The sequence below is a fragment of the Dromiciops gliroides genome, chromosome 1, assembly GCF_019393635.1.
Source record: "Dromiciops gliroides isolate mDroGli1 chromosome 1, mDroGli1.pri, whole genome shotgun sequence".
Lineage (NCBI taxonomy): Eukaryota > Metazoa > Chordata > Mammalia > Microbiotheria > Microbiotheriidae > Dromiciops > Dromiciops gliroides.
In genome coordinates this window covers 396,423,808-396,448,751 of record NC_057861.1, presented here as the reverse complement: position 1 = coordinate 396,448,751, position 24,944 = coordinate 396,423,808, and the positions used below count along the sequence as shown (strand labels likewise).

Sequence of the window (24,944 nt, the reverse complement as noted above, 5' to 3'; positions counted from 1 at the left end):
AGACACTTAACACTTACTAGCTGTGTGACTCTGGGCAAGTCACTTAACCCCAACTGCCTCACTAAAAATTAAAAAAAAAAAAAGATTCTGCCTGCTTTTCTTTTCTGTTGTGCTTTTACAAATAACTCTTTTTGCCCCAGATGAGCTAGCTATAAGTTGCCAGATGTTTCTGTCAAAACACATTCTTTGGAGCTGCTCAGGTAGCTCTCCAGATAATTATGATATGATTTCAGTGGAACTAATTATATTTTTGTTCCTTGAGCTTAATGATGAAGGTGAAAAGTAAATTCTTTGGACAAGTAGCTCTTTTTAAAATAATCACATTCGTTAAATCACTGTCTCTGGCTGGGGGGGAAAAGCATTGCACAAGACTTTTATATAGGAGAGCAAAAGTCAGTGATGGCACTTTGAACATGACTGCCCATGAGCAAGCCATCTCTCTTCTTTGGCCATTGATTTCCTCGCCTGTATAATGAGCAGGTCAGATTAGCTGATTGCCAAGGTCTTTTCCAGTCTGAAGCTGTGAGCCTATGATTAATGATGAGCACAAAAATATATCTAGTGAGCATCTTCTTGAAAATATCACTAGCTAATATGGGAATTTTTTCCATGACAACTCATGTATAGCTTATTTTGAATTTCTTGAGTTCTTGTGGGTGGGGGGTGGGAATGGAGGGGGGAAGAGAAATTGGAATGCAACGTTTTTAAAAAATTGATGTTAAAATTTTGTTTTTACATATATTTTGGAAAATAAAATTCTATTAAGAATAAAAAAAAGAAAATATCACTGCCTGGGACATCTTCAGTGGAGTGATCTAGGAACCTATGTCTGACCCCATACTGTTTAACATTTTTATAAATGTCCTGCGTAAAAACATGGATGGTAAGTTTATTAAGTTTGCAACTGAATTTGGAACTATATAGAATTGTGCATACCCTTTGATCCAGCAACACCACTGCTAGATTTATATCCCAAAAACATCTCCAAAAAGAGAAAAAGACCTATTTGTACAAAAACATTTATAGCAGCTCTTTTTGTGGTGACTAAGAATTGGAAATCAAAGGAATGCCCATCAATTGGGGAATGGCTAAACAAGCTGTGATATATGATGGTGATGGAATATTATTGTACTATAAGAAATGATAAGTAAGATGACTTCAGAAAGGCCTGGAAAGACTTGTATGAACTGATATATAGTGAAGGGAGCAGAACCAAGAAAACATAGTGCACAGAAACAGCAATATTGTTTGATGAAGAACTGTGAATGACTTTACTATTCTCAACAATACAATGATCCAAGACAATACCAAAGGACTACTGATGAAACACACTATCAATCTCCAAAGAAACAACTGATATTAATGGAATACAGACTGAAGCATGCTATTTTTCACTTTCTTTCATTTTTTCTTTTATTCAAGTTTTTTTATACAAAATGATCACTATGGTAATGTTTTACATAATTGTACATGTATAACCCATATCTGATTGCTTGTTGCCTCAGAGAGGGGTAGGGGAGGGAGGGAAGGAGGGATAAAAAAAATGGAACCCAAAACTATGAATAAAAATATTTATTACTTAAAGAAAATTTCACTGCCTGCTTTCCACTGTGATTGTTGTTGGTAGTAGTGCTCCTTCATTTTTGAGGAGGACCAGTGACATCAGGAGGGTGATGTCTTGATGGGCATGTCCTCCACTATAGAATTTACGAAGGTGTAAAGGGATTGACCCAATTAGCAATTAAGTTCTTAGGGCCTCCCAGTACCATGCCAACAACATTCATTTCATCAGGGAAGAAAGAGGTTTGAAGATGTGTATGTTAAAGGAGCATGGTATAGTGGAGAGAACACTGGGTTTGGATTCATAGGAACTGGGTTTGATTCAACACTGTATTACATACTTCCTATGTGGCCTTGGGCAAGTCACTCAGTTTGTCTGGGGCTCTTTGTCTTCAAATGTAAAATGAGGGCAGGGCAAGACCACCTTTGAGGAAATTTCCAGCTCTAAATGTATTTCACTGATCATTTTGCTGCTTTTCTCAAATTTCTCACAGATGACAATCTTATAGATCTCATAAGATATGCACTCTTTATTTTTTTATTCAAATGTAGTCTTTTTTTAAGCTTTTACACAGAAATATTTATTAAGAAGGTACAATCATAAATATACAACTTACTCCTCTTCTACATGGGGGGGAAGGGCATAATCCCCCTCCTCTACTATACCACTTTAGTCAGGGGAAAGGAAGGAGATTAAGTTCAATCTTAGTTTGGTTCCCACAGAGTACAGTCCCAGTTTCATATTCAAAACCTGTCTCAGGCTCCCATTCCAGGCACCCTGGCTTCTCAGGGCTTCCAGGCCAGGCTGGCTAGCTGTACCATCTTGTTGGCAAGCATGGCTCCAAGGTCACTCACCATGGCTCTAACTCCTGGTGCATTGGGGGTCACCTCAGGCACCTGAAACTGAATCTAATTAACACAGGACAGAAGTAAACAGTCCTAGGCCCATTTCTCAAAGCCAAGTTAAAAGACAGGGAGCATGGGAAGGGGACTCCTTCCCCTCTCACCAGTTCAGTTCATGGCATCTGTGCTGGGTGCAGCAGATATGAGATAACAAAAAGAGAGAAGCAGAAAGAGGGTGGCAAAAACAAGATCAGCTGAAAAGAGTGATACGCTCAGTCTTGCCAGTTTTTAAATGTAGGCAGCTAATTGAAAGAGTCCAACTAGACCCACATGATATGGGACATAACAGGCTACATGTTAGACAAACTGGGCATTCTCAAAAGGCCCCTCAAGGGTATTGCCAGTTAAAACTAAGAAGAGAAACCTCAGTTACACATTTCCCCTGTTTGAAGTTTGCCATCCTGGCAAATAGGTAGGGGTGCCTTTCTTTTTCTTTCCTTCTTTCTTTTTTCCTTCCTTCTTTCTACCTTCTTTCCTTCCTTCTCCTTTCATTTCCTTTCGTTTCCTTTTGTTTCCTTTCCTTTCCTTCTTTCTTTCTTTTATCACAGTCCTCTTCCCAAATTCAGAACAGGTCTCCATGTTCTTTGAGTAGGACTAAGTAATGTCCTTTCACTTGCTTCCCCAGTGCCATTTTTGCCAAAGAAGGACATTATAGGTAGAAATAAAAGTAAGGCTGAGTAGTAACTGAAGCTTGGAAAGCAGCTTTCTCTCTGACTGGAGGTCACCTGGTGGACCTTCTGTGTTTTGTAGGTTCTTTGTATATTTTTTTCTTGCCTTCTCATGAGTCATTTCTAGCAATATAATATGAACTCCACAAGGGCAGGAACTATTTCATTTTTGCTTTTGTACAACACCTAGTATAGTACTGGGCACACAGTAAGTGAGTAATAAATGCTTTTTGAATTGAATTGTAGTGCTCCAAGGCTTAATCATTGAAATAAGCTCAAGCCCACAGACTTCTGGGAGCTTTCTAACAAAGCCCAGAGTCACTCATCCTCTTCCCACCACTTAATATAAACATTGGAAAGGCTGATCATTAAGGCAGTCATTTGTTGTTTCTTCTAGTTTGCATTTTAACTCTGCTTTCTTTATGAATGAGAACTTACTGGTAGACTAAGGAGAAGAGACTTCATTGCCAGGAAAGTTCTCCCCACTCACCTCTGCCTCCTGACTTCCTTCATGACTCAGCTCACATCACACCTTCCCTAGGAAGCCTTTCATGGTACTCCTCTCCTCTGCGATCCTCCCTCTGTGACTGCTTTCCCTTCATGTCTAGATCGTGAGATATCTATCTATTCCTTTCTCTCTCTCTCTCTCTCTCTCTCTCTCTCTCTCTCTCTCTCTCTCTCTCTATCTATCTATCTATCTATCTATCTATCTATCTATCTATCTCTTATTTACATCCTGGCTTCTCCATTAGAATATGAGTTCCCTGAAAGCAAGGACTATTTTTGTCTTGCTTTGTATCCTCCATACTTAGAATAATGCCCAGCAGATGGTAGGAACTTAATGAATGCTTATTGCTAAACAGACGGACAAGTCTTCAAAGAAACTTGAGGGTATGTTGCATTGGCAATTGGGGTTAAGTGACCTGCCCAGGGCCACACAGCCAGTAAGTGCTATGTGTCTGAGGCCGGATTTGAACTCAGGTACTCCTGACTCCAGGGCTGGTGCTCTATCTACTGCGCCACGCAGCTGCCCCTCAATGATGCTTCTTAAGCCACGGGTCACCAACACATCCTCGGTCAAATTTCTCCAGGCTTTTTCTTTTTCTCCTATCTTTCCTCATCAGAGAAAGAAATTCTGTTTCTTTCTCTCAGTCAAAGCTCTCAAACCCCAAACAGGTCATTTTTTGCTTCTCTAGCATTTAACATTGGGTGGGTGTTTTGCTGAAATGAGAAAATTGTTCTTATGGTCCAAACAGAGTGTATATGCATCCCTAGCCACCTCATTTGCTGTGAAAAACCACCATGCGCCCCGGGGAGATCTTGGTTCATTGTATAGATAATAATTTATCTTTGCAATTGCCTTACAGAGAGTTGTGTTTGTTTTCCCCATAGTGATCCTTGGGGAGACAGTGCTATTTCTGTAGGGAATGTGTGCCTCATTCTTTTTGCACAGCACCTAGCATCCTGTCATGCATGGTTAGAGCCTAGTGATGCTGTATAGTGATGAAGTGGAGGAGACAGCCAAGTGGCCTGCTAGAGGTGGGATTTTCAGTCTAGAAATCACACCCACTGTGCTCCCAGACTGTTGCTCAGACGTTAGCTTTGCTATTGCTTTGCAAATCTGAAAGACTATGTATGAGGGAGTAGATAGACAGAAGTAACAATGTGTATTAACAAAAAAAAAAAAAGAAAGAATTCTCTCCATTTTCCCTTTGTTTTTCTATTTCTTAGAATTCACTCAACAAACATGTATTTAGTATCTACTGTTTGCAGAGCACTAGGCAGGGCTAGGGGAGATAAGGATGTGGTCCCTGCTTTCTTATAGTGAGTTAGTAACGATTTCTAGTCACTCTGCTTTTGTACTAATCATTCCTGGAATGCTTTCCCTCCTCTAGAATCCTTTGTTGTTGTTGTTCAGCTACGTCACATGCTTTGTGACCCCTTTTGGGGTTTTCTTGGCAAAGATCCTGGAGTGGTTTAACATTTCCTTCTCCAGCTCATTTGACAGATGAGGAAACTGAGGCAAACAGGGTTAAGGGACTTGTCCAGGGTCACACAGCAGTAAATGTCTGAGGCCAGATCTGAGCTCAAGAAGACTCATCTTCCTGGTTCCAAGCCCAATGTTCTATCCATTAAACCACATAGCTGCCTCTTTCTTCCTTTAAAACTCTCTCCAAAAGAGCCCTTTTCTGGTTTCTCCCCCCTCCCCCATCCTTAGCTTCTGGAGCTTTCCCTTCGAAGGTTTCTGTATATTTTGTATATATCTTGAGTGTACATGTTGTATTCCCTGTTAGATTGTAAACTCCTTGAGGACTGGTTTTGTCCTTACTTATAACCCCAGAGCTTGGCACAGTGTCTAGAAAATAGGAATTATTAAATAAATTTGTAGAATTATGTTTTTGTTTCTTTTACTGGGTAACAATGAGTCTAGAAATAGTTGGTTAGGCTAGTTGAATGAAGGGAGATACAAACAAGGTCACAGATTAGATCTTAATATTTCCAGTTAGTTGTAGTCTCTCCTTTGTCTATATATTACAGCCTTACCAACACCAACACCCTGCGCACACATCCTAACCCATCATTTTTTAAATGTATGCATGAATTTACTAAGGGTCCAAGATAGCAACATGTACCCATTGACACTGGAGTGAAAGAACAAGCTGACTCTTTCTCTGCTGCTAATGGGTCTGAATCATCATCTTCATATAGAAAGAACAGCAGAGAGAAATGGACAAAGGAAGCAAAAAGCTCTAAGAACAGAATGGACTGGTATTAGTAAAGATGGGTGAGGGCCATAACATTTACAACAAATAAAATTTTATGGGCCTGTTTTTTAGATGTTAGATTAAGGGAGAGGCAAGGATGAGAGTGGGTAGGGAGAACAGGGCTACCATTTGGCTTAATCTTCCAAATACTAAAGGGAAGACAACATCTTCTGTGATTATTTGTAGAAAATATGTTTAGAATGCCATAATTCTGGGCCCAGTCCCATAGCAAAGATAAGCCACCATGAGAGACTATGGGAGCAAGGATCCAATATGTATCCAAACAGTATTCAGTGAATACAAAGACTTTTTAAATGGTAAAATTTGAGTTGAAATCAAATACAAATTAAATATCAGGCCCATCTCTACAAAGTAATTCTATTATTTAAGTCACTGAAAATTACTTAATTGTTTTACAGATCATAGAAATTGAAAATGGAAAAGAATGTGTAGGTCATTTAGTCTACCTCCCTCTCATCAGGAGATTGTTCCCTGTGGTATGCTTATCAAGCCAGGCTAGATTTTAGTTCCAAAAGATGAGGGAAATTCCTCGATGGTTTGATTGCAAGGACATGTTTGTTTTTAATTGGTTGGTTGGTTGGTTGGTTTCTGGAATAGAGATATATTTCTCCTTTTCTATAACTTTATCCTGTGATTTCAACATGTGTACTTTGACCTCAAGAGAAAATATACCATGTTTTTTGGCATTTTCCTCTGTACATTCAGTCAGCAGATCCTTAAAGGGGGTTAGAATACCTTGCTGTGTCATCTAGAAGGCATTGCTGGTCAGGAACTCATTAAAAGGAGACACAGAGTTAAACTGGGATATATAGATGTACCTCTTTCAACTACAAAATTTGGAGAGTTGGTCTATTTTGTGTTAACCTGGTGCATTTGGTAGAAATAGGGACTAGATCTGTGATTGATGCATTGCTTTAAGAAGCTCCCAAATGAGGTGACTCCTTCTACCAGTGTAAGTAGACACTTTTTCTGGGAATTATAGATCTAGCTGTGACCTACCTAGGGTCACACGGTCAGGATGTGGAAGAGACAATTCTTGAACCCAGGAATAACTGGCTCTATGTATTATATAGCGCTGCCTCTCTGTTTATTCCTGTATGTCATTTTATTATTTCCTATAGATACATTCATTTTTTTCCCCCTTTTATTCATGTTCCAGGGGAAAACACACTTCACAGGAGTTAAAACACAGTTCATAAGATGTACCACCCTCGCGGCTATCTAACACAGTAAAAATAATAATTATTATAAGTAATAATCATGTTATTACTTATTACTCTAAGCAATAATAATAATAATAGCTAACATTTACATAGCATTTACTGTGTACTACATACTGTGCCAAATGCTTTACAATTATTATTTCATTTGATCCTCACAACAGCCAAAGTAGGTGCTGTTATTATCACCATTTTACAGATAGTGAAACTGAGGCAAATAGGGGTTAGCTGACTTGCTCAAGGTCACACAGCTAGTAAGTATCTAAGGTCAGATTTGAATGCAGATCTTTCTGATTCCAGGTCCAGAGCTCTATCTACTGGCCACCTAGCTGCTCTAAGTATTCTCCTATTTAACTGCCTATAATTGACAGCTATACAGAGGGGAACCCAGAATGTGCACTCTTTTTCAATTCTATCTTGCATTAACCAATTCATTTTCCATATCATCTATGATTATTCCCAAGCCAAAAGAGAAATGCATGGAAAAGGCTATATACAAGGTGATGATATTCTTGGGTGTGGGAAGGGTCTAGTTTTGTTTTTTGTTTTAGAAGGAACAAAATAGATTTGGGAATTCATATCCAGAAACTAAAGAGCTCCTTGTGGTATACAGCCTCCAGGTAGTTGGTTGGCTCTTTTTTTTCCCATTGGAAGGTAATTTCTTGGGGATGTAATTATATGGTATAGTGAGTGGAAAGATGACTGTACTGAGTCCAAAGACTTAGGAAAGTGTTTGATGAGCTATCTCAAGCTATACTTGTAGAAGCAATAATATAATTCAATGAATTTACAATTGGTTGAGTAGCCAGACTCAGAGAGTTGTCATTAAGGATTCTATGTCATTTCAGGTCTCCAGGAGAGTAAGCCGGCTAGGTTTGCTCCTGAACTGTTTAATATTTTTATCAGTGACTTGGATAAAGGAGTGTGCATGGGTGTGTGTGACATGTGAGTTTGATAAGAATTTATATATATATATATATATATACACATACACACACATATACATATATACACACATACACATGTGTGTATGTATATACATATGCATATATATGTATACACAATGCATATACAAATAAATACATAGATATAAATATATACACACAACTTTGTGTGTACATGTGTCATATATATACCTATATATCATATAACTATATACATACCTCTATGCATATTATATATTATATATACCTATATTGGGTATTATAATATATATAAAGGTGTGCATAGAAAAATAATATATATTAAATATATGTACATATATGTGCATGTATACAAATAATACACATGGACGTTTGAATTATATGCCTATAGGTATGTGTAATATATATATCTTACATATTGCATATATAGGTACGTATAATATATGTAAAGGGGTATGTGTATATATGTATGAGTGATGTGTTTATGTATATATACATAATATATGTAAAGGTGTATGTATATGTGAGTATATGTAAATATAATATATGTAAAGGAGTATGTATATATTGTATATATAATATATGCAAAGAGGTATGTGTGTGCATATATGTTGAGTATATATATTATTATGTAAATGTATTTGTGTATATGTATATGTATAATTCTTATCAAATTTGCAGATGGCACAAAGCTGGTAAAGGTAGCTGATATTCTAGATCACAGTCAATTTCCATATCTTGACAAGCTAGACCTTTGAGCCAAATTAAATGAAAAGAAATTTAACGGAGACAAATATAAAGCCTTCTTTATACTTAAACTTGGATCTTCCCTCCCCCCAAAAAATGACTTTACAAGTGCAAGTTGGAGGAAATATGGTTAGACAATAATCAGTCTGAGAAAGATCTAGAGGTCTACGAGTTTTAGGAGACTACAAACTCAATAGGCAGCAATAGTGTGATGGGGCAGCTAAAAAAAATCAAAGTTATCTTGAGCTCCATCCTATGGGAAAACCATAGTTTTCAGAAATAAGGACTTAAAAAACCCACTGCCCTATGTCTGGGTATGTATGACCATGTATGGAATATTGTGCTCAGCTGCAAACACCCCCATTTTAGAAAGACCTTGATCAACAGCAGAACAGGAGAGAATAAGCAAAAGAGTGGAGGGACTTAAGTTTATGTCTTATTAAAATCAATTGATAGAACCAGGAAGGTTTTTACAGAGGGGAAAAAAAGGCTAGGGGTGTGGGGGAGAGGATGAGGAAGTAATAACTGTCTTTAAGTACTTGAAAAGTCCTATGAAAGAGGAATTAAACTGGTGGGCCCCATAGGGAATCATTATGCCAGTGGGGAGAAGTTGCATATGTGGGCTTGATGTGAGGAAAGAAGATCATACTAACCAGAGATACACAATATCAGAATGAGCTGTCTTTGAAGGTGACTGTAGTACTGGGGTCCCCCTCACTGAAGATCTTCAAGCAAAAAAGGTCATGGCCTTTTCTCTTTTTCAAGAGGGGGTTGGATTAGATGGCTGGTAAAGTCGCTTTTGACTGAAATTCTGCAATTTTCTGACCTGGGTTACAATGTCAGCTCTAGTCCTAATAAATGATATGTTCCACACCTCCTTTGAAATTGTTTTTCTTTGCATAATTAGTGATTTAATCTCCTCCCCTGAGAGGTATTGCTTCCATAGTTCATCCTCACCAAAATGGTGGAGCTGTGGTACTTTCTGCTCCCCAGGCAGTTCAGTATTAGTTCAAACCTGTCTCTCATGACATTATGTAAACAGAACTTGGACTCATCATTGAAGTCCAGGAATTTTTAATTTGGGAATTCAACTTATTTTCTTTTATTTTTTTTGGTGGGGCAATGAGGGTTAAGTGACTTGCCTAGGGTCACACAGCTAGTTAGTGTCAAGTGTCTGAGGTCAGATTTGAACTCGGGTCCTCCTGAATCCAGGGCCGGTGCTTTATCCACTGTACCACCTAGCTGTCCCTCATTAACTTATTTTTAAAATATATTTCAATATTTTTCATTTCCTTTGCAATTTCCTGCATGTTATACATTTAGAAATGTAAAAAAATTTATTAACTAGCTAATCTAGTCTGAAAATTATATAACTATAATTATATGAAAAATTATATCTATAGAAAAATTATAATTGGGCTGTAAGTCCCTTTGTGGTCGCCATTCAAATGTAGAAATATTTTTACTGACTGGCTTCTGGGCCTAATTTACTGGGGGGCCTATCTAACTGGAGGACTAATCTGGGGACTTTTGACTGGCTGGCTATCTGACTGCTATTAATTTCCAAAGCCAGTCTGTTAGGGCCTTTTAAAAGTTTCTCCACACTTCTCAGCTCCCAAATTGATAAGCAAAAGATTAAGAAGCTTCTTAATTAAATAATCAACACAGAATTTATTTATAAAAATAAATGTAAGAGATAAGGGTTAAGAAATGCAAATTATACAACCTGTCTGCTTTTAATATAAGGGCTGTTGCTGCCTCTTGCCTTAGGGTATGCTCCAGCTTTCTCCAACTTTCACTCTTTTTCTCCTTCACTCTAGCTCCCCTGCTTCACTTTCACTGCTCAGCTCCTTTCTTCTAACTCCAAGTCCCTTTCACTTTGTTGACCCCCCCTTACTGTCTAACTTTCCTCTGTATACTGCCCACGCTGAACCCCTGCATCTCTCTCTCTCTCACACAGACCTGCTTACGTTCTCTTAGTCCTCTGGCATCCTTCTTCCTTGCTCTTAGCTTTTTCTCTGTCCCATCAGTCCCTCTCTCTACATAGCCTCAGTCTCCTTAGCATCCTTGTAGCAACCCCCCTTTCTGTACTGTCGTGACGAACCCCCAAGTGCTTTTTCTCTCCCCGACCTCCTTGCATACTCCTAGTCCTCAGTCGTTCCCCAGCGTCCTCCTTCTGTCCATCCTCTTCTCTCCACCTTCTAACTAGAAAGCCCTTTCTCCAACCCCCCTGTGCTGACTGCCCCCAGTATATATCTTCCTTCTCTCCCCTCAAACCTCAGGCTCCCTGCGCCCCTGCACACACCAAGCTAATCTGCCGGCCACACTAGGGCTGCGCCCAGTGGGGCTCAAGGGGCCTGTGCCCCTTGCTGCATGCCTGGGACCTCATCAGGGCTATGCCAGAGCCCGGCCTGGATGAGCCCGGGATCTCTGGGATGCATCCTCTCAGGGCGGAGGGAGCTGGGGCTTTTTCCCTCAGCTGTCTGACCTGGCCTCCGGTAAAGGCCACGGGGCTTTTTGGCTCAGCTGAAGCGAAGGGGAGGGGTACCAGCCTCTCTTACACAGAAAAAACCTCTGAGGACCTAAGGCTTTTTAATCTCAGCCCAAAGGCAGGGTCCCCAAATCACAATAAATTTCCACAGAAACATTATTCTGAGACAGGGTGCTTGGGTTTCATCAGGCTGCCAAAGGGGCCCATGACACACCAAAAAGGTAAGAACCAATCCCTTATCTAATCGAAACAAAGTTCAAGTTCTAGAATATTCCATTAGAAAAGTGTCATGGCTTATTTGTACACACCTCACTGACCCTGGTCTCACTGCAAGGCACTTTATTTGGTGGGCTCTGTGAAAATGAAGAGCAATTATTTTCTCCAATCAAGGGCAGATATCAGATGTTCAGCTCGGCCTTTCCATGTTTCTCACTTTTCGGGGGCCAAAGGTCTCTATAATGACAAAATTGCTTTGCTGTGGTTCATGTGAAAGACACTGACTGTCATTTTAAATGTCACATTTGCAAGATAGGGTTGGGGGGAGAGTGATTTTTCTGGACAAACCTCTAAAAGCAATTAATGAGAAAATGGATGGAAAGCTAAATGTATTTTCAAGCTTTACTCTCTATTCCACTTCACATTTATCTAATTACATACATCATCTAATTTACCCCCACAGCAACATTGTGGAGTATGTGGCACTGGATTCATTACTCTTATTTTACGAATGAGGAAAACTAAGGCTCAGTGGGGATAGCATCTTGCCCAGGGTTCCATAGTTGAGAGAAGAGAAGAGTTCAATTTGTATACACTTTACAAAGTGCTTTCATTACAACATCCCTATGAGGTTGGGAGTTTTAAGGATTACCCCATCTTAGAGATGAAGAAACTGAGGCTCACAGAGGTCAAATGACTAGGCTAAGATTATGTAGCTTGTGAATGAGGAGGGTAGGTCTTGAGCCTAGTTCTTTTCATCCCAAATCCTCTTCTCATCTTCCTGAAGTTATATGGAGACTCCCAGCTAGACAGTGAACATCCTAATGTGCTCCCCACCCCACAAGCTTCATTAGAGTTGGTCTTGAGCTATTAAATAATTTATTGGGAGTTACTTTTTGAATGTTTATGCCTTGCCTCCTCAACTAGATTGTTAGTTCCTTGGGTTTAGGGGCCTCCTGGCATTCTTGTCTAGACCCCCCCATAGTACCTGGCACAATGGCAGGCATATCATAAACACCTTTGTGGATTTGGCTGAATTTACTCCCAGGGATCTGTACAGAGGAGCTTGAAGTTCCCCCCTGAATATTTCAAATCATGTTGGGGTTGTTGTTTGTCACTTATTGTTTCTGGTTTTGACCAGCCTTGTTGTTTGCTAACCAAAGAGGGAACTATCTATTCTATGAAAAGTCACTAAAGATTCCATTATTTAAAAAATTTTTTTAAATCAGAGCCAAAATGTCTACTAAAATTTCCAGTTGATCATGACTAGAGTTTAAGTTTCAAAGATCTTTGACAAGTCTCCTGATAATGACATAGTGCTTCGAAGTTGGCAAAACATTTTACATGATGGCAATTTGTTTTTATCATGAGGATAAAATGACCTAATATTTAAAGCGCTTTATAAACCTTAAAGCTCTAAACAAATGCTGCTGCTAGTGCTGCTGGTGGTGGTGGTGGTGGTATAGGGGGGCGGGGAATGATGATGATGGTGGTGGTGGTAGTGGTACAGGAGGAGGAGAAGAAGTTATAACAAAAAAAAAGCTCAGATCTTGGAGTCAGAATATATGTTCTCTAGTTCTGCATTTGCCACTTATTAATTATATTTCCTTTGCCAAGTTATTTTCCCTATGTCAGCCTCAGTTTCAATATAACTGAAATCAGAGGATTAATTTTTTTACTCAAAAAGGGGAAGTTTACTGGACCAGGTATAAACATGTTTTCCTTGTTTGTCTTTATATTTTAGAACAGACCAATAGCAGAGGGCTTTACATTTGTATATTAATTAGTGACACTTCTACATTTCTTCTTTTACAATTTATTTTAGACATTGTTTTCTAGTTACATTATGAGTTCCAGATTCTCTCCCTCACTCCTACTTTCCCTACCCACAGAGAAAGCAAACAATGTGATATCAATTATACATGTGAAATCATGCAAAACATATTTCTATATCAGCCATATCGCAAAATAATACCCCATCACAATCATACACCACAACTTGTTCAGCTAGTCTCCAATTGATGAGCATTCCCTCAATTTCCAATTCTTTGCTATCACAAAAAGAGCTGCTATAAATATTTTTGAACATGTAGGTGCTTTTCCTTTTTCTTTGATTTCTTTGAGATACAAACTTAATAGTGGTATTTCTGGATCAAAGGGTTTACACAGTTTTATAGCTTTGGGGGCATAGTTCCAGTTTTTTCTCCCAGATGGTTGGACCAGTTCACTGTTCCACCAATAATTCATTAATGTATGATTTTGCCTCATCCCCTCCAGTATTTGTCATTTCTGATAGGTGTGAGGTGGTATATCAAAGTTGTTTTAATTTGCCTTTCTCCAATTAATAGTGGTTTAGAGCATTTTTTTCACATGATATAGATAACTTTGATTTCTTCTTCTGAAAATTGCCTGTTCATATTCCTTGACCATTTGTCAACTGGGAAATGGTTCTTAAATAAATTTAACTCAGTTTCCCATATATTTGAGAAATGAGGCCTTTATCAGAGAAATTTGCTATAAAATGTTTATACTTCTTCATTGTTCATGGTACCTTTTAGCAAAACATAGTTTCCCTGATTATCTCTTTTAATTTTTTGCTTTGTCTGAGATCATGATTTCTGTCCCTGCCTTTATTACTTCAGCTGAAGTGTAATAGATTCTGCTCTAGTCTTTTATTTAACTCTGTATGTCTCTCTGTTTCAAGTGTGCTTCCTGTACACATTTTATTGGATTCTGGTTTCTAATCAATTCTTCTCTCTGCTTTCATTTTATGGGTTAGCTCATCCCATTTATATTCATAGTTATAACTAATAACTGTGTCTTTCCCTCCATCCCATTTTCTTCTGTTTATCTTTTTTTCTCTTTTTATCCTGTCCCTCCTCCAAAATCTGTTTTGCTTTTGACCAGTGCCTTTCTTATTCCAACCTTCCTTTTATCTCCCCCCCACCCCATTTCTTTCTGACTGCTTACAATACTTCCTCCTTCATGTGGTGACTCTGGAATTTGGCTATTAAATTCCTGGAAATTTTTATTTTGGTATTTCTTTCAGGAGGTGATTGATAGATTATTTCAATTTTTATTTTACCATCTGGATATAAAGTTTTGGGGCATTTTCCTTATTAATTTCTTGAAATATAGTGTCTAGGCTCTTTTTTGATCAGGTAGTCCAATTAATCTTAAGTCATCTCTCCTGGATCCATTTTCCAGGTCATTTGTTTCTCTAATGAGATATTTCATATTTTCTTCTATTTTTTTCATTCTTTTGACTTTGTTTTATTATTTCTTGAAATTTCATGGAGTCATTAGCTTCCACTTGCCAAATTCTAATTTTTAAGAAATTATTTTTTCCGGTGAGCTTTTGTACCTCTTTTTCCATTTGGCCAATTCTATTTTTTAAGGAGTTCTTTTTTTTTATTGGATTTTTGTGCTTCTTTTACTATTATGCCAATTCTATTTTTAAGGTGTTGTTTTCTTCTTTATTTTTGTGCCTTTTTTTTTTACCAAGGTGTCAATTCTCCTTTCATAATTTTCTTGGATCAGTCATTACTTTTCCCAATTTTTCCTCTACTATTCTTAACTCTTTCTTTAACTTTTCTAGGAATTTTTGCTGGTGTTAAGGCCAGTTGGCATTTATCTTTGAGGCTTTGCTTATACCTATTTTCACATTGTTGTCTTTTTCTAAGCTTATACCTTAGTCCTCCTTGCTACCATAGTAGCTTTTTATGGTCAACCTCTTTTTTTGTCATTCTTTTCTTATTTTCCCAGCCTATTTCTTCCCTTTGAACTTTATGTGAAGATTGAGCTCTGCTCACCCTGGGGGTGGGGAGACCCTGTGCCAGGTTTCAGGCTTTTTTATGGTGTTCTTTTCAAAGCTAGTTCTGGGGGTCTGCAAGTTTTTGGTGCTTCAAAGGTGGTATGATCCTGGGAGAAGTGTGGTTTCTGTTCTCCTGGTCTTTACCCAGGAAGGGTCCCTGCTCCCCTGCAGCCTACTAATACTCCTCTTACTAGTACTTACTAGTACAACCAGTATGACTAGTACTCCTGAAGTACTAGTGCTCCTCTTAGCCCTGGAGCTGTGACCAGGCACTTGTTCCCAGGTGATCAATCTGAAGCATTCCTCTTTACCCTAGAACTGCAACTCAGCCAGCTGCACCCAGTGCCAGCAAAGGATCCCTTGTAAGCTCTTTCTGACTGTTTGGCCAACCCTCTTACCATCTCTGGTCTGAGAGCTCCCAAAACTGTTCTTGTTGCTGCTGCTGCTTCTTTTGCTGTCATCTATAAAGCCCACCACTGGCAATCCAGCTGTGCTCTGGGCATATGCCCATCCTGGTATTATATACTTTAACTGTGGACCTCCTAAGTCGTCTCAGGCTGGATAAATATCTCCCTTTGACTTTTTTGTTGTCTCTGCCACTCCAAAATTTGATTTGAGGCATTATTTTAATGTTCTTTGGAGGGGAATATTAGGAGAGTTCAGTGGGATCCCAGTCTGTATGCTGCTATTTTCCATGACACTGTATCTTGACAATTAAATTTAGTGGCTCCACCAAAGTCCTACTCTGATGAAACAAAGGTATAAATATATTTCTCCATTCTGCCTGACACCTTTACAAAAATAGTATGCAAGCACATAAAACATTCATGAACAAATTCAGCAAAGATATGACTGAGTACAATTCAGTAAAGTTTATCATAAATAAATGGCATTTGAAGAAAAGATTCATACTTATAAGTGGAAGCTAAATAATCTAAGCTTACAAAATACATGAGAAAGAACAAATTATAGAAACAATAAATAATTTCATCAAAGAAAATTACAATAATCAGACAACTTTACTAAAACTCTTGGGATAAAGCCAAAGTAGTCATTAGGGGAAAATCTATATCTCATTACTGAGAGATAACTCCCCTGCTATCTTACTTTTATGTTGAACCTTTTATTATCACGTATCTATTTTCATAAGAGACTCATCATATCCAAATGTGTTTCTAAAATTAGCCTTAAAAGCAATCAATATACAAATATAATTTATTTTTTCAAGTTCAACAAATATTTTTTTAAATGAGCATAGCTCCTCATAACTACAACAGTCATCCAGGTTTTAAAAATATTAATTTGGAAAAGACATGTCATTCCAATCTAATAAATCTTTTCTGAGGATGCATTTTGTGCAAAAGAAGCTCTCCATAGAGCTGAAGAGAATACAAAGATGAGTAATTGAACTTATCTGAAGCTTGCCTAGAACTTCAGCTGCTAGTTGTGGTAGAACATCTAGCTAGGGGGAGAAGAAGCACCAACAGGGAAGTTGGGTGATAGCACTCACCTAAATCTGCTAGAAGGAGGAGATGGTGAAATTCATGTTAGTGCTTAAATTGAATTCAGGCTCAATAATAAATTGGGGGCTATATGGAAGGATTGACTCTTTTTTTTGTTTTTGTTTTTAGTGAGGCAATTAGGGTTAAGTGACTTGCCCAGGGTCACACAGCTAGTAAGTGTTAAGTGTCTGAGGCCAGATTTGAACTCAGGTACTCCTGACTCCAGGGCTGGTGCTCTATCCACTGCACCACCTAGCTGCCCTGTCTCTTTTTTAACAAAACAAATTCAATTAATAAAAATAATTTTCTTTTCTTCCTACCTCCCCTTTCATTAAAAAAAGAAAAAATAAGAGACATCCTTATAAACAATATGCATTGTCAAGCAAAACAAATTCTCATGTTGTCCATGTCTAAAAACATGTCTTATTCTGCACTTCAGTCTATCCCCTGAGCTTAAATCTCTTATCACCAATTTCCTCATGAACATTTCACACTGCATGTCAGAGATACATTTCAATCTCACTATGTCTCAAATTATCCATCACCTTTTTCCTCAAGTCCACCCCTCTTCCAAAATTCTCAATTTCTTTCTATACTCTCAGGTTCATAACCTCAGAATTAACCTGGACTTCTCACATCCATACTTTTCTAATCAGTTGCCAAAGGTTGCTGTTTCACCCTCCAAATCTCTCAAATCTTCCCCTTTCTCTGTTCACACACATGTTAGTTCAGGCTCTCCTTACCTCTGACCTAGATGACATACTCCTAATTGATACCCAGCCTCAAAATTCTCATCAATCCAGTCCCTCCTCCATAGTGTTGCCAAAGTGGCTTTTCTTATGTGAAAATCTGACCTTGTGCCTCACCAACTCAATCAACTCCAGTAGCTCCCTATTGCCTCTAGGATAAATTTTACACTTACCTTTTAAACTTTTAAAGCCCTCACAACGTGGTCCTAACCTATTTTTCCATCCTCATTGTACATCATTCTCCCTCTAACACACTGCAAGTGAGCCAAATTGGCCATCTCTCTGTTCTTTACACATAATGTTCCATTTCCTGTCTCCATGCCTTTGTAAAAGCCTTCCCCCAAGCCTGGAATGTACTTCCTCCTCACCAAGGTCTCTTACCGTCTCTCTCTTCCTGAAAGACAAAGATTACAAGCAGCACCACCATTGATTGAAGCCTTTTCTGATTCCCCCCAACTGCTAGTGCCTTCCCTCCCAAACTATGTCATATTTGTTCTGTGGTGGTAGGTATTTGGAGTTATTCTCTTTAATTTTTTCTGTATATATTTCTGTATACTTTTGTCTTTATAATCTTAATGTAAACCGTTGAAAAATTGTTTTATTCTTGGCACTTGTATTCTCAGGACCTAGCATAGTGCCTGACACAAAGGAGGTATTTAATAAATGTTTTTTGATTAATTCACACACATACACACACACACACACACACACACACACACCATCCACCACCCACACTAGCAGAGAATGACTTAAGCATCTAGGGAAATTTATGTTAATATTTTAGCATTCACATCTTATATTAAAGCTTGTTATTGATTTATTTTTTAAGTTTTCAAATAAAATCTCTTGCAATTTTTTATTTCTTGCATCCTCTTTGGAATTTCCTCCACTTTAATCTTTTAATAAAATTGAAATGAGGAGGGGGAAATCTGCTTTCACTTTCTAAATGTTTTTTCTTTGCAAATGAAATTCAATTCATGACCAATGAATAATGGCATCTTTTAGTCCCTGATGGTCTGATACTGTGTGAATTCTGCCTTGACTGCCATTTGCAGAGTAACCATGGTGACCAGGGTAGCTCCAATGAAATCCATTAATCTCACTGTGATTAACTGTAAATCCCCAAGGATCTTTTTTTTTTCAAGGATCTAGCAATATCTAATTCCTCTCCATGGGTAATAGTGTGTGATACACCCCTCCCCACTCCTTTTAAAAATGTGCATTTCTAATCAACAAATATCCATGGCAAAGCCTCATTAGTATACATTGTTAATTAGGATACCTGTCCCAGGCGAGGCAACATCACAATATGGCAAATGACCCCTTGCAAGGTATAAACACAAGGTCTTGGAAATACTCCACACTTGAGGGTATTTTTGATACTTGTGCCAGAAATTTTCAAAGGAGATTTTAGTGTGGTTAAAAAGTAAGCAGGGTGTTCTATAGGGTGTAATGCTAAAGAAATTTTAACTGCATGAAGTCTCTTTACAGGTCAGCTTTAGTCTTTAATTTTTTTTTTTTTTTTTAGTGACTTGCCCTGGGTCACACAGCTAGTAAGTGTTAAGTGTCTGAGGCCGGATTTGAGCTCAGGTACTCCTGAATCCAGGGCCGGTGCTCTATCCACTGCGCCACCTCGCTGCCCCAGCTTTAGTCTTTTATCACTCTTGTGACTAATATTTCAGAGAGCAATGATTTGCAGTTAGAGACTTGGGTGCTCAAGGGAGATGAGGTTGTAGGCAAATTGTAGGTTCTTAAATGATGAAGCAAAGTATCTGTTCCTTATCCAGGTGAACTTGGTAAAGAAAAGACCAGGGTGGAAAGGTAATATATCAGTAGTAGTAAAGGTCACCCAACCAGGCAGATTGGGAATTAGAAATTCACATATTCTTTATATGATTCTTGTTCTAAGTAGCTTTCTTCCTTGCCCATTGTGGAAATTTATTTTGATTTGAGGACCCTACCTTTAGGCTGAGATTAGAAAGCCTTAGGCCTTCAGGGTCTCTTCCCCTCCCCCTCAGCTTCAGCTGAGTCAAAAAGCCCCGTGGACTGTACAAGACTCAAGGTCAGACAGCTGGGGGGAAAAAGGCCCCCAGCTCCCTCCAACCTGAGTGGAGGTATCTGAGAGATGCTGGGCTCTGGCGTGGCTTGTGCTGGGACGCGGCCTGTGCTGGGGCGCATGAGGCTTAAGAGCCCCCCACCACCACCAGCTGCAGCCCTGGCTGGCGGATTAGCTTGGTCTGTGGGGGTGCAAAAACCCCCGATATTTGAGTGGAGATAAGAAAAGGTATATGTAGACCAAGGAGTTAGACAGCAAGAGGAGTTCAGTTCGGAAAAGGAAAGATGGGGCTGAGAAGGAACAGGGCTGCTGACAGAGGGTGGAGAAGAGGTCAAGAGGCAGCCGGTGAGATTAGAAAGGTTGGAGCGTGGCAGACTAGAGACGGGGCTACAAGGACGCAGGAGAAGACGAGAAGGACTAGGAGCAAGGAGGAAAGGCCGGCAGACAAGATTAGGGGGGCGCAGACAAGGATGGAGCGGTTCGTTTGGACAAGGAGACAGGGAGCTGAGAAGAGGTCAAGAGGGCGGCTGACGAGACTAGAAAGGAAAGACGGGGGACGAGACGAACAGCAACACAGGACTAGGAGCAAAGGCGGCAGAAGACAGACAGAACAGGAGACAGCAGAGAGCACAGAAGCAGTCAGCACAGGGTACAGGTTGGAGAAAGTGAAGATTAAGTTAGAAGAAAGTAGCTGAGCAGGGAAAGTACATACCCTGAGGCGAGAGGCGGCTAATGCCCTTATTGTATTCAAAAAGTTTGAAGTGCAGCAGGTGGGAAAGAGACACACCACAATGCAGTCAGGTTGTACATTTTATTTCCCTGTATTCTTAATTTTAAATAGTATCTCATAAATAAACTCTGCTTTGATTATTTGGTTAAGAGGCTTCTTAATATTTAGTTTATCAATTTTGGGAGTGGAGCAGTGTGGTGGAACTTCATATAAATGGCCCACATTAAATTAACAGCAGTCAGATAGCCAGTGAGTCAAGAGTTCCCAGATTAGTCATCCACAGATTAGGCCCCCCAAAATTAGGGCCAGTCAATCAAAAATATTTCCACATCATTGAAGATTAGAAATTATCCTTGAAGAACGAAACATGATTTGATTGAAACTATAACCTATCTCTCAATTTGTGAGCAGTTATTCCTGCCAACATCAAGGCTTTCTCTAATCAGAGAAGTAATTGAAGCAATTCATTTCCAACTGTATGTTCATTATCAGAGAATACCAGGAAAACAACCAAAACACAATTTTAAAAAGCGAACATACTTCTGAATACAAATACCAGCCTGTTTTGTGTCCCCTTTGTAAGAGTTTATTTGATTAATTGCTTATTCGGTCCCCCTACGTTGTCATTTTTGGACAATAGAGGAAGACCAGTCAGTCTAGGAGTCAGAAGAGCAAAGTTCAAGCTAATTCTAATTCTAGCTGTGTGACCTTGTATAAGTCATTTAAACTCACTGGGACTAACTTTCCCCATCTGTAAAATGGGGATCATAATATTTTAAATTTCTATACTGCCTGGGGTTACTTAATTGAACAAAATAACATGCATTTTTAAAATACCTACTGTGTACAAAACCAGGGCGCTGAGGATAAAAATATAAAAATGAAGCAATCCCTGCCCTCAAGGGGTTTACTTGCTCCTGAGTAAGGAGCAAGGTCAGGGTTTGAACCCAAATCCACTGATTCTGAAGCCACTATTGAGGAGAGGGGTAGGGGATCCAGCTATATACACAGAGAAGTAATTAATCATTATATGTTTTGAGGATTTGGGTGGGGAAAGGTATCAGATCTATGATTTCATTGGCATAAAGAATTCCCAATGAGGAAACTCCATTTGTCCAACAGTTTGCCATCTGCTCTGGAAATTAATGTCTTAGAGAGTTTTCCGGGTGTGGAGAATTAAATGACTTACCCAGGAGGACACATACAGTATGTATCAGAGGCTGAACCTCAAGCCAGGGACTGATTCTAAGATATGCTTTCTTTCTATCTATCTATCTATCTATCTATCTATCTATCTATCTATCTATCTATCTATCTATCTATCTATCATATCATATCATATCATATCATGGCTATCTCTAATAACATGGTCTAGGGATAGTGATGGGGTAGGAATGAGGGCCAGGTAGGAAAGGTCTCTCCTAGAAGATAGCAGCTGGGTTTTGTTAAAGTAAAGTGAGGAAAACACATTTTGAAAACCTTAAAGTATTATATAAATGGATTATTATGCTAATAGCAATCAGTACAGTCTCATCAAGATAAGCAGTGTCTACGGAATTCAAAATATAAGATTTAGCATTCATTTCCTTAGTGTCCATCATAAAAACACATGCTGGCAGGAAGGGTGACCTTCACTCTTTCCCTCCTCAATGGCACAGTTCATATTTTATTCATTTTAAAAACATAAGTTGTTTCCATTTGCTTTCTAAAAATCACATATTTTAGGATATTGTTAAGTATTGTACTTTATGTACATACATGCATACATACATGCATACATATACATATAGACAGCCAGATGGAGAGATGGATGGATGATAAGATGGAGGGATGGATGGATGAATAGAAAAATAGATAGGTAGATAGGTAGATAGGTAGATAGATAGATAGATAGATAGATAGATAGATAGATAGATAGATAGATAGATAGATAGATAGATAGATAGATAGATAGATGGGTGGATGGATGGATGTTAGAAAGGCAGACATGATAGACAGACATGATTTGAATGATCCTAACAACTTACCACGGGGAAGCTGGGTGGCACAGTAAATTGAGTGCTTGGCCTGGGCTTGACTCATCTTCTGAACTCAAATTGCTCTATTGATGATTTCAGAAAATACAGTGATAACTTCTTTTTTCTGCTTGCAATCAGTCATATAATTCTTCTGCCCAACCCCCCTGGAGAATGAGAAGAGTGGCAGCATGGTATAGTAGAAAGAATATTGGCTTTAGAGTCAGTAGATCTGGGTTCAAATCCTGACCCTGCTTCTTTCCCCTGTATGACCTTGAATAAGCCATGTAACTTCTTAGGATCACCTTGCAATTTCCTAGTCTGTAAAATGAGGGAGCAATTTTGGATGTCTCTTCTAGCTCTGACTTTCTATTGACCCTTCTACATTCTGTCCTCCTAGTCTTAACAGAGATAAATTTCACCTCTCATGTCATAAGCTATGGTTGTTGTTAAATGGTCACTTTTCAGTTATGTGCAACTTCATTAATCCATTTGGTGTTTTCTTTTTTTTTTCTTTTTTTTTTTTTGGTGAGGCAATTGGGGTTAAGTGACTTGCCCAGGGTCACACAGCTAGTAAGTGTTAAGTGTCTGAGGCCGGATTTTGAACTCAGGTACTCCTGACTCCAAGGCCGGTGCTCTATCCACTGCACCACCTAGCTGCCCCCATTTGGTGTTTTCTTGGCAAAGATACTGGGGTGTTTTGCTATTTCCTTTTCACCTCATTTTAAAGATGAGCAAACTGAAACAAACAGGTTTAAGAGCCTTGCCCAGGGTCATATAGCTAGTAGGCGTCTGAGGCCAGATTTGATCTCCTGACACCAGGCTTGGTACTCACCAAGCTGCCCTAGAGATATAGATATAAAGCAATGTATGTACATACATACACACACACACACACACACACACACATATATATATATATATACACACACATATACATATAAAACATGTGCACGTATGTATTTATATATATAAAAACTATATTATATATGTATATATGTCTATACATATGGGCATATGTGTGTTTTGTGGGAACCAACATTCTGCGTCTCTAATTAGCTCCTATCCAAGTAACAAAATAAAGGGGGGGAGACTCTGTATTATATACTTTATCTGAGGTTATTCTTAAAAATCAGATATAATGTAATGATGAGTTAAAATACCAACAAAGTGCAGCATCCTTAGTACTCATCTGCAGCATATCCTGGTTTCATTCTATATAAGCTGATAGTGATGTACTTATCATTTCATAGTATTCATTTTTTTTATTATTCTGGATGCTCTAAGTTTAATTTGCCTTAGAGGATTAAGACCCTATCACAATGAAATAAAAGGCCATTTTTGTGTGGTAGGATGAAAAGGCAATGACAGATTTTTGGTTTTTTTGTAAAGACAGTCTTATTACTGGTAGAGCTTATACAACAAGGGAATCAGGACTGAACTTGATTTTTTTATGCATCCATTTGCTTTTGAGCCTTTGAAGGGCTGAATTATAGACCAAGCTAATTTAGTCTAAATGTCAGAAGTTGTCTGAGTTTTGTTTCCTGTTATTACAATCTCTGGCGTTTCTTTCTTGTTTTCTTTTTCAGACAGTCATGCCTTCCTCTGACTCTTTTTTTATTGTGTTCCTTCTCTTTTAGGTCAACTCAAATCAAAACATACTCTTGGGATAATGCCCAGGTTATCCTGGTTGGGAACAAATGTGACATGGAAGATGAGCGAGTCATCTCAACAGAGAGAGGCAAACATTTAGGAGAGCAGCTTGGTAAGCAATCGACCAATGAGAGAGCTTTATTGTTCACAGCACCTCAAAGAAAGAGCACCAGCACTCATTGTCAGGGTGGGTTAAATGAAATTTAAAAACCTGACAGTGGAAGCCTATGTATCCTTAGCAAAAGATTATTGCTTTTTCTTGCATGTTTCCTAAGTATTCAAGCCCAATCTGCAAGAAGAAAAAGATGGCTAGAATTGTGCAAGTGAGATCATGTACATAACATGCTTTACAAATCAGAAAGCACAATAAAATCATGAGCAATAGTTACTATTATTATCTATGAAATAGTACAAGAGCCAGACAAAGGCCTCCAGTATTTCATAAGACCTCCGTGGAGGACTTATGGAAGACAGGGAACAAAGACGAAAGCTTGTAAATGGATTGTTCAAGGTGCTGGAACCAGATTCTACAGCCTCAGGAGAGCTGGTAGTTAAGTTTTAAATGTGAGCATTTGTTGTTCAGTCATTTCAGTCATGTCTGACTCTTCGTGGCCCCTATTTGTGGTTTTCTTGGCAAGGATACTGCAGTCATTTGCCATTTCCTTCTCCTGCTCATTTTACAGATGAGGACACTGAGGCAAACTGGGTCACACAGCTAGTAAGTGTCTGAGGCTGGATTTGAATTTAAGAACACTAATCTTGCTGAAAGACCTGACATTTTATCCAATGCACCTGGGTGTGAGCATTTACACCTCAGAAATGTTGAAACACTGCAAATCAGAACCTGATTTGTTGTTTTGTAGATTGTCTAGACTTAAGAAAGTGATAGAAAATGTTTTCATAATAATGCA

General features: G+C 38.7%; 1 protein-coding gene across 1 annotated transcript in view; it reads left to right on the top strand.

Annotated features, from left to right (window-relative positions):
- RAB3C (RAB3C, member RAS oncogene family) overlaps positions 1-24,944 on the top strand; it is a 336,699-nt gene that overhangs the window by 271,781 nt on the left and 39,974 nt on the right. Inside the window, exon 4 of the mRNA XM_043985980.1 lies at positions 24,021-24,145. Within this exon, the coding sequence (XP_043841915.1) occupies positions 24,021-24,145 (125 nt within the window). The remainder of the gene's footprint in view (positions 1-24,020; positions 24,146-24,944) is intronic.